Source organism: Gorilla gorilla, chromosome 8 (genome assembly GCF_029281585.2).
Source record: "Gorilla gorilla gorilla isolate KB3781 chromosome 8, NHGRI_mGorGor1-v2.1_pri, whole genome shotgun sequence".
Taxonomy (NCBI): Eukaryota; Metazoa; Chordata; class Mammalia; order Primates; family Hominidae; genus Gorilla; species Gorilla gorilla.
The window spans coordinates 23969800-23980580 of record NC_073232.2 but is presented as its reverse complement, the minus strand read 5'-3'; the positions used below and the strand labels follow the sequence as shown (position 1 = coordinate 23980580).

The 10781-nt window shown below is 46.8% G+C and overlaps 1 protein-coding gene across 8 annotated transcripts in view; it reads left to right on the top strand.

Moving 5' to 3' along the window:
• The first annotated feature begins 4298 nt into the window (after positions 1–4298).
• DCLRE1C (DNA cross-link repair 1C) overlaps positions 4299–10781 on the top strand; it is a 56774-nt gene continuing 50291 nt past the window's right edge. For 2 of the 8 annotated variants that reach the window (XM_063709681.1, XM_063709679.1), the window contains exons 1-2: positions 4606–4804; positions 9607–9658. In XM_063709681.1, the coding sequence (XP_063565751.1) occupies positions 4696–4804; positions 9607–9658 (161 nt within the window). In that variant the 5' untranslated portion in view covers positions 4606–4695. 8 annotated transcript variants of the gene reach the window in all.

The window sequence follows — 10781 nt, the reverse complement described above, 5'->3', positions numbered from 1 at the left end:
TTAGCCAGGATGATCTCGATCTCCTGACCTCGTGATCCACCCGCCTCGGCCTCCCAAAGAGCTGGGATTACAGGCGTGAGCCACCGCGCCCGGCCAAGATACATGTTTTGAATGTAGAGCCATCAGGACTTGTCAAATTGTTGAATGAAAGAAAGGAGCAATTGTGTGCTGGAGCCAGCTCATTAGAGCTCTGGAGACTCAGTAATTAAATTTTTAGGAATTTTTCTGAGCTAGTTGTTAAATACAAGCCATGAGCTGGGGTCAATGAAGATGACAAGGGCCTCGGGCACCTGCGCCAAGCAAAACAAAAACACAAGACATATTACAAATTAAATTATATAAACTTCTAAATAAATGAGTCATACTAAAACAAAGGCAATACTTAGTAAAACTAAAAACAAAACAAAAAACTATTTACTTACAACTCCCAAATTTCTCTCTTCAGCCCGGTCTTTCTCTGAACTTTAGATTTGTATATGAATGTATATTCAACATCTACTTGATTGTACAAAACAACCTCCCCAAACACCTCCCTGCCAAAACAAAAACAAAAACCCTGCTCCTTCTTCATGTCTTTTAGTAGATGTGGCCTAGAGCCCTCTCTTTCCATACCCATCAGTGCAACCTGCTGGCTTTATAGCTTCTACTCAAGCCATCATAATTTTTCTCTTTTCTGGTAATTACAACCGTTCCCAACAGCCCTCTATGCCCCCTCTACAGTCCGTTGTCAACACAACAGTCAATGCAATCTGTTTAAAACCTAAGTCAAGGCCGGGCGCGGTGGCTCACACCCGTAATCCCAGCACTTTGGGAGGCTGAGGTGGGCAGATCACGAGGTCAGGAGTTCGAGACCAGCCTGGCCAATATGGTGAAACCCCGTCTCTACTAAAAATACAAAAGAACTAGCTGGGAGTGGTGGCGTGCACCTGTAGTCCCAGCTACTCGGGAGGCTGAGGCAGGAGAATCGCTTGAACCCAGGAGGTGGAGGTGGAGGTGGCAGTGAGCCGAGATTGCATCACTGCACTCCAGCCTGGGCATAGAGGGAGACTCCGTCTCAAAGAAAACAAAACAAAAAAACCTAAGTCAAATTATGTCAGTCCTCTGCTCACAACCCTGCTATGGCTTCCCATCTTATGGAGAGTGAAAACCAGAGGCTATACATGGTGAGCAAAGCCCTGTAAGATTTGCTCACAACACCCTCCCTCCTTCCTCTTAGCCCCGGATCATTCTGCTGCAGCCACACTGGCCTAACACTGCCTAGCACACAGTAGGTGCTAAAGGGATATATTTTGAATCAGTATATTTCATCACTGCCCCTCCGATGCTGTGGAGGCAGCATGGCACGGTGGCTAGCAGTGTGTTGTCAGAGAGCACAGTGTCTAAAAGTGTGGTGGCCTTCTTGGATTTAAATCTGAGCTCTACTTACTAGCAACATGACCCTGGACAAGCTACTTAACCTCCGTATCCTCAACTGGCAAATGAGGACAGAAAGTGTACCTATCTGATGGGCAGGTAGGATGTGAGGATGAAATAATGAGTATAAAACACTGATAACATCTGGAACTACATAAATGGTAGACAGTAATTACTTGCATTAGAAGGTACACTCCCACGTCCACAGGGATTTTTGTCTGCTTTTTTAGTTTTATTTTTTTGAGACAGGGTCTCTTTTGTCATCTAGACTGGAGTGCAGTGGTGCCATCTTGGCTCACTGCAACCTCTGCCTCCAGGTTCAAGTGATTCTTGTGCCTCAGCTCCCAAGTAGTTGTTATTGTAGGTGTACCACCACACCCGGCTAATTATTTTTGCATCTTTAGTAGAACTGGGGTTTTGTCATGTTGGTCTTTAACTCCTGGCCTCAAGTGATCCACCTGCCTTGGCCTCCCAAAGTGCTGAGATTACAGGCAGGAGCCACCAGGATGGGCCACATTTTTTGTCTACTTTGCTCACTACTGTATCTTTAGTGTCTAAAACAGTGTCTGATACACAGTAGATGGTCAGTGAATGAATACATTTGCTGAATGAATTAAGCTTCACCATCACGTTTCCTGCAGTATTGAAGCAGCTTCCTACCTGAATTCCTGCCCCAGACTTCCTGAGTGTTGTGTTTTTTGTTTTGTTTTGCTTTCGAGATGGAGTTTCGCTCTTGTTGCCCAGGCTGGAGTCCCATGGTACAATCTCGGCTCAGTGCAATTTCCGCATCCTGGGTACAAGCAATTCTCCTGCCTCAGCCTCCTGAGTAGCTGGGATTACAGGCCCCTGCCACCATGCCTGGCTATTTTTTTTTTATTTTATTTTTAGTAGAGACAGGGTTTCCCCATGTTGGTCAGGCTGGTCTCGAACTCCTGACCTCGGGTGATCCACCTGCGTCGGCCTCCCAAAGTGTTGGGATTATAGGCATGAGCCACCACACTGGCCCTGAATGTTCTTTAGACTCGAATCCAGTGGTTCTCAAACTTTAGGGTCCATCAGAATCACCTAGAAAGTGTGTTAAGCTGCAAACTGCCAGGCCCCACTCTCCCAGAGTTTCTGATTCGCTAGGTTTGGTCTGGGCTATGCTTACCTATCTTGCCTATTTTCTATCCTGTCTTTCTCTTTGTCCTGACTCTATTTCCCTTTGTTTGTACTGTATCCATTGTGGAAAGAGGAGGAGATAAATAAGTGAGCAAATAAATAAGATCACGAGCATTAACTTGACCTGCCTTTCCTGGAGCTCTACCGTGAGATTCTTCGGACACTAGACTCACAGCAGAATTTGTTGTTAGGTCTCCATAACCCTGCCAGGGCAGTTGTTCCCATGTGTTCTAAGACAAACCATCAAAGGTGTTGCCGGTAGTATACTAGCAGGATATGTTACCTCAATTAGTGATTATGTTGTGTATACCTTTCCATGTCACCCCTCCTCCCCCTCCTCAAGATTTCATGGAAATCTGTATTTGAATAGAACTCTGAGTATCATGACTACAGGCACAAGCTGACATTCACTAGGGATGTCATTCTGTTTTGTTTTGTTTTTTTGAGACAGAGTCTCTCTCTGTTGCCCAGGCTGGAGTGAACTGGCATGATCTAGGCTCACTGCAACCTCCGCCTCCCAGGTTCAAGTGATTCTCCTGCCTCGGCCTCCCGAGTAGCTGGAGATGTGTGCCACCATGCCCGGCCGATTTTTGTATTTTTAGTAGAGATGGGGTTTCATCATGTTGTCCAGGCTGGTCCTGAACTCCTGACCTCAGGTGATCACCTGCCTCAGCCCTCCAAAGTGCTGGGATTACAGGCATGAGCCACTGCGGTGGGCTGGGATGGCATTCTGATTCCTGATTTCCCTGGTCAGAAATCTTTGTTCCTGGATTTGTTCTCATGTTACCTTGCGTCTCTGTGGAAGCATTTATTTGCCATATTCTGCAGACATGTTGTTCCCAGATAGATTGAATGCTACCCGAAGGTTTGTCACAGTGCTGTGCACAAAGTGGGACTTCAAGTGTTATGGAGGCCTGGAAAGCCAGGTACAATGGCTCACCCAGCACTTTGGGAGGCCGAGGCGAGCGGATCGCATGAGGCCAGGAGCTCGAGACCAGCCTGGTCAACGTGGTGAAACCCCGTCTCTGCTAAAAATACAAAAATGAGCCAGGCATGGCGGCGCGTGCCTGTAGTCCCAGCTACCCTGGAGGCTGAGGCAGGAGAATCGCCTGAACCCGGGAGGCGGAGGTTGCAGAGAGCCGAAATCACGCCACTGCACTCCAGCCTGGGCGATAGAACTAGACCCCAACTGAATAAATAAATAAAATAAAGCGAAAGTGTTCTGGGTTGTTTGTGTTTAATTATACTAAGGAGATTTGATAGGAAGGAGCACAACAAATGTCATGGTGATTATTTGGTTTATTGTAATACAATAAAGGAAATACAATAAAAGGTTTAACAAACCTTTTCATAAAGTTGCTTTGGTTGTTAAAAAATTTTAGACCTTTCCTCCCATTTTTCTTTTTTTAAGTACATCATTCTAACTTCCTAAAAGTATAGCTCAAAAAGGTGGGGGCCCAGGGGAGAGGCCAGCAGCGAAGGCATTATTGGGATCTTATTTGCCCCAAGATCACGCAGAGATGACTTATTCAGTTTGTAGATTATATACACGGAAGAGGGAATTAATAGTTACTGAATCTACCATGAGTCAGATACAAACTTTCTCATACAACCCTCACGGTAATCCCACAAGGTTAGAAATTGGGAACAGAAGAGAGAGGGCGGGGAACAGAGCTCGGGTTTCAGGCTAGCAGCAGACAAGCAGGAAGCGGAACAAAGAATGATTTCTAAGCGCAGTTCCGCAGCCCACTCACCTCGTCGGCTGGGGCCACCTGCTCTGGGAGTTTCGATTTCCCTTCCCGCGACTGCACCTGCACAGACATGGGCAACGCCTTACCAGAGCAACACCTGTGTTTGTTTGGCGGTAATGAGCCTTGCACTGGGCAGGGCTCGCGTGCAGCGAAGCGCGGGTGATTTAAACCCAAGCAGCGGGAACCTAGAACCCGACCGGATGCTCCTAGACTTTGCCCCCGGTCTCCGGACTCCTCTGATTGGACGTGGCTGCGTTCGGCCGCCCAATGGCGAGGCAGCGCGCGGCTTCCCGGAAGTGGCGGCGCGGTCAGGGCTGGCCTTGGCTTCAGCTGCGGTTTTGGGGTCCCGGACGCTGGGATCGGCGGCGCTATGAGTTCTTTCGAGGGGCAGATGGCCGAGTATCCAACTATCTCCATAGACCGCTTCGACAGGGAGAACCTGAGGGCCCGCGCCTACTTCCTGTCCCACTGCCACAAAGGTGAGTGAGGGCGGCGCGTCCCCCGCTCCCGGGTCGCTGGGGGCTGGAGAGAGGACAGGAGGGGGCCGGCCCTGGAGCAAGGAGCTGCAGCCTGTGGGAAGCCAGCGAGGGGGCGGCCAGCACACGCCTTTTCCCAGTCGGGCTCTTCAGCCTCTCCAAGGCTTCATCTATTTTCGGATGTGGTCAACGCGGCGTAACGGCGCCTGCCAGTTGCGCCCCGGGCCGGCTTGGTCAAGCACTGCTAGTAGGTTCTCTTGGTAGCTTTGCTGGTGGCCGATGATCAGAGATTGGCGAGGGTTAGTACTTCCCTCAGAGCCTCGCTACCATGTATGAAGAAAACAAGTTTCAGATCCATTTGACCACACCCTCAAACATTGGTCAGCAAGCAGGAGACTCAGACACACATACAACTGTGGAACAACCCGCCTAAGAACTCCACGAAGTGCAAGCTCCCTGGCCTTTGGATGTTCTGTCCGTATCCAATATGAAAGCTTCGTTCTAGTTTAGGATGGAGGGATGTTTCCCTTCTAGATGGTTTCAGGCAACCAGAAAAGCTACTATGATTTCACAGCTGGATCCTTTCACAGCTGGGTCGATTTAGGGATTAAGGTTAGAGTGTCGCTGATGCTCCAAGCAGAGATTGGAGCTAAGTTCCAGAGTTTAAATACCGCTAACTTGACAACCATTGTTCATTTTCACTTCTATTGTGCTAACAAGTCACTAACTTTTACCAGGGAAAACAGTTTTAATGCTCATTGTGCTAATTCGCCCAGCCATTCGTGTTAATTGGAGAAAATGATAAACGGAATCATTGGAGTTGCTGCCTCCTGCTGTGTGGCCTTACAGCGTGCTGGAGCAGGAAGCTCCCACTACCCTGTGGAGTCAATCAGCGTAACAAACCTATCTGTACATGCGCAGTAGGAAAGTATTTTAACGTAAATTACCGGTATCCAAACACAGCCTTTCCTCACAGGGTTGGTGTGAAGGCCAGCTATGTTGTTTTGTGTGTGGAATCAATCACTTGGACTATAAATTGTTGAAGTTACTGCTTCTGGGAAATGTCTCTGCTTTTTTTTCCACAAACCCACCAGTGATTTCTCTTTAATGAGGAAAATCTGGACCTCTTCTCGTGCGTTGCCGTATTCGCATCGTGTATGTCTTTGAGCATCTCCTTCTTTTTCTTTTTCTTTTTTTTGGAGACAGGGTCTCCCTTTGTCGCCCAGGCTGGAGTACAGTGTGGCACATGCTCTCTGCTCAAGTAGTTGGGACTACAGGAGTCAGCCGCCATGCCCAACTAATATTTGTATTTTTATTATTATTTTGAGGTGGAGTCTCCGTCACCAGGCTGGAGTGCAGTGGCGTGATCTCTGCTCACTGCAACCTCTGCCTTCTGGGTTCAAGCGATTCTCGTGCCTCAGCCTCCCAAGTAGCTGGAGTTACAGGCACGCACCACCACACCCAGGTAATTTTTGTATTTTTAGTAGAGATGGTGTTTCACCATGTTGGCCAGGCTGGTTTCGAACTCCTGGCCTCAGGTAGATCCACCCACCTCAGCCTCCCAAAGTGTTAGGATTACAGGTGTGAGCCGCTGCGCCTGACACATTTCTGGTTTTGTTTTTCATTGAGAATCCACTGCTGGACGAAGATATGCCTATTTTTACTTTTTGTGTAGAGTCGCACTGGAGTCTCTGAACTCAAAATGGGCTAGCCAGGATTAAAGTATACTTCCGAAACTTGCACTTCGCGTTTAGGACGGCTGAGTTTGGAGAAATAATACATCTAAAGGAATTTGAAATCACCCTAAGTTTCTGCATTAAGCTAGAAATGGACTCTTTCCTACTGTTGAACAGTCTATAACAACTTTTTCTGTTCTCTGACCACGTGTGGATCTGCTTAGTCAACCAGGAAATAAACTCATCAAGGGTGAAAACACAGCTTCTGCTTTTGGAGGTTTCTCACATTGCCTTCTGTTGGCTTTTCACCTTTTTGGGACACAGGCTTCTTTGATTATGATATGGACTATCTCCACAAAATTCATATGTTGAAGCCCTAACCCCCAAAGTGACTGTATTTGGGGCTGGGGCTTTTAGGAGGAAAATAAGTTTAAGTGGGGTCATACCGTGGTGTCCTACTCTGATAGGATTAGTTTCCTTACAAGAGAAGGAAGAGAGAGGGCGCTCTGTCCTCATGCGGGGCCTAGGAAAGCCATGTGAGTGCATAGTGAGAAGGCAGCTGTCTGTAAGTTAGGAAAAGAGCCCTCCCCAGAAACCAAATTGCCCCGCATCTTGATCTTCCCAGCTTCCTGAACTGTGAGAAATACCTTTTTGGTGTTGAAGGCAACCAAAACACTACCTTTCCTTACAGGGCTAGTGTGAAGGCCAACTATGGTATCTATGGTATCTTGTGATAGCAGCTCAAACATGAGAAACTGTATGGACTCTTTTGCTAGAAAAAATGCATGGAAACCCATCCACATCACTTCCTTTTTTTTTTTTTTTGAGGCAGGGTTTTGCTCTGTCACCCAGGCTGGAGTGCAGTGGCGCGATCTCGGCTCACTGCAGCCTTCACCTCCTGGACTCAACCAATCCTCCCACCTCGGCAAGTACTGCCACCTGAGTAGCTGGGATTACAGACATGCACCATCATGCCTGGCTAATTTTTCTATTTTTTATAGAGAGACAGGATTTCCCCATGTTGCCCAGGCTGGTATCGAACTCCTGGGTGCAGGTGATCCACTCACCTCAGCCTCCCAAAGTGCTGGGATGACAGGTGTGAGCTACCACACCCAGCCCCACATCACATTTTGATATAATTCGGAGTAGGCTATGGACCCACCTGATGCTTATTTGTGGGCCATCTGGAAGCCAATGCTGTGTGCAGGGTGGGCTTTACTAAGCATCATTAGTAACTTCTGGAAGATGAGAGGACCCCCCGACCCCCGAGACCTGAGATAGTAGCCCAGGGTTGGGGAAATCCCCTTGAGGGGGCAATTTATGATGGTTGCCAAGGAAAAGGAAAACCTCCCTGGAAAAGCAGACCTGGGTGCAGTTCCAGCCGCACAAAGCAAACCCATCCAGTTCTTGTGACTACCAGTTGGAAGGGGCCTCAGGGTGGTGAGGATGGGGGACCATGATGCACCATGCAGGGTGCTGCCTGCTTAGTCAGTGTGGGAGCAGGATACAGAGTCTGGATTCAGCCTCCTCTTTGCCATGGCGCAAACTCTTTGGAAACTCCAATTACGGAGAGTCCTGCCCAGGGATATATCTATAGGCCCTAAAAGACTGGACCAGATATCCCTTGAGGGAATTTACCCACTGGGAGACAGGTGGACTCTCCCGGAGGCATATATACAATCAAGGGCTGCCAAGTGACATGTGGTGACTGCTCTGCTTTCACTGGGTCTAATGATGGCCACACCACATATAAATTGAGGGTGTGCTTGTGTGTGTGTGTGTGTGGTGGTGCTCGTGGTAATTAGAATTGGTTTGGTTAAGCTAAACAATTTATTCTTGTTTTTTTTTTTTTTTTTTTTGGTTATTATTTATTTTTGAGATGGAGTTTCACTCTAGTTGCCCAGGCTGGAGTGCAATGGTGCAATCTCGGCTCACTGCAACCTCTGCCTTCCGGATTCAAGCAGTTCTCCTATCTCAGCCTCCCAAGTAGCTGGGATTACAGCCATGCACCACCAGCCCCAGCTAATTTTGTATTTTTAGTGGAGACAGGGTATCTCCATATTGGTCAGGCTGGTCTCGAACTCCCGACCTCAGGTGATCTGCCGGCCTCGGCCTCCCAAAGTGCTGGGGTTACAGGCATGAGCCACCGCGCCCAGCTGTTTGTTTGTTTTTGAGATGAAGTCTCACTCTGTCGCCCAGGCTGAAGTGCATTGTTATGGCCTTGGCTCACTGCAACCTCTACCTCCCATGTTCAAGTGATTGTCCTGCCTCAGCCACCCGAGTAGCTGGGATTATAGGGGTGTGCTAATATTCATGGCTAATTTTTGTATTTTTAGTAGAGATGGGGTTTTACCATGTTGGCGAGGTTGGTCTTGAACTTCTGACCTCAGGTGATCCGCCTGCCTTGGCCTCCCAAAGTGTTGGGATTACAGGCATGAGCCACCGTGTCCATCTGGTTTAGCTAAACAATTTAGAGCTGTTTGATCATTGTTGTCTAGGCCTTTACTTGCTAAAGATTCAGAATATATTGGAATGCATGATATACTTAATGTAATAGTCGGTCTAATTGCTACCTTTCTGTTGTCTGTGTCTGTTAATGTGGAGCGCTGTGGAGCAAGTCTTTGTGGATAGTAATATTCCCCTTTCAATTCATCACAGTAGGCTGAGAAGATGATGAAACACTTACTCTGAACCTGAGTGATTTCCCAGCAGACTCCATGGCCACGAACTTGAATTTCTAGATAGACTGATTTAAGTGGCAGGAAGTGAATGGGTCACATAGAGCGTGGCTCGAAGGATGGTTGGATTGAAATGAAGTAAGAGTGGAGGGCTAGAAGCAGTTCTCATTCTTCTGTGGCTGCCCAGAGTGATTTAAACTCTGGCCTATGATGCACAGAATCACTCTCCTTTTAAATTGACTTGGATGGCTCAGAAATGGGCAGCCGGTCCTGTTCTGAGGAGGATTCTTCACTTGCAGAAGAAAGAGCTCATAGCCCATGTGAATCAATTCTTATAAAAGCAAACCTCATGGGTTTTCCCTTGAAGCTGAAAAAGAAGACGACTCTTTCCCTTGGGCTAAGGAATCCTCTGGAAAAACATATTCGTGAGTTTTTGTTCTTTTGTTTTTAGATCACATGAAAGGATTAAGAGCCCCTACCTTGAAAAGAAGGTTGGAGTGCAGGTAATTTATTTTGCTACTTGTGTGTGTGTGTTTTTAAGCAAACATTTCAATTGAGAGATAACAACTGTACAGAAAAGTACATACATCCAAGCATATAGTCATTTACAAAATGAACGCATCACCCAGATTAAGAAATAGGACAGTACCAATATCCCAGACCCCTCTTACCTCCCAACTCATTCCATCCTTCCAAAGGTAACCTCTATTCTGACTTTTGTCATCATGGGTTAGCTTTGGCTGTTTGTGAACTTGATATATATATATATATAGAATCCTACCAAATACACTCTCTAAAAACAACAACAACAACAACGAGAGCAACAAAAAAAACAGAGATGGAGTTTTGCTATGTCACCCAGGCTGATCTCGAACTCCTGGCCTCAGGTGATCCTCCTGCCTCATTCTTCTGAAGGGCTGGCATTATAGATGTGAGCCACTGGCACCTGGCCCCAAATATACCCTTTTATATTTGTTTTACTTTACTTAACTTTGTATTTGTGTGATTTATCTATGCTGCTAGGTACAGCAATAACTCACTCCATGTTATTTCTGTAAGAGTATATGAGAAATAATGGCTGTTCCATTGTAAAGGATCATATAATACTGGATTTTTTCTTAAAGCTGAACTGTTAGATGCTTCTCTTGCAGCCATTGCCTACATCTAAATTCCCACTTCTCAAGATACATATTCGAAAAGGGCCAGTGGATGTCAGGCTTCTCTGCTAATTGATAGCAATACTCTGTCTTCTTGATAATGATAGCTAATGTTTATTGAATACTTACTGTATCTTGGCACTGTGTATTTCTTAGTTCAACAATTTTTTTTTTTTTTTTTGTAGAGACGGGGTCTTACCATGTTGCCCAGGCTGGTTGTAAACTCCTGGCTTCAAGTGATCTCCCATCTTGGCCTCCCAAAGCCCTGGGCTTATAGGCATGAGCCTTTGCACCTGGCCAATAATTTTTTATTACTTTATTTGTATTTACTTATTGACTTTTGTGACAGGGTCTTGGTCTGTCGCCCAGGCTGAAGTGCAGTGGCACGATCTCAGCTCACTGCAACTTCTTTTCAAGTGATTCTTTTGCCTCAGCCACCTGAGTAGCTGGGATTACAGGCGCCCACCAC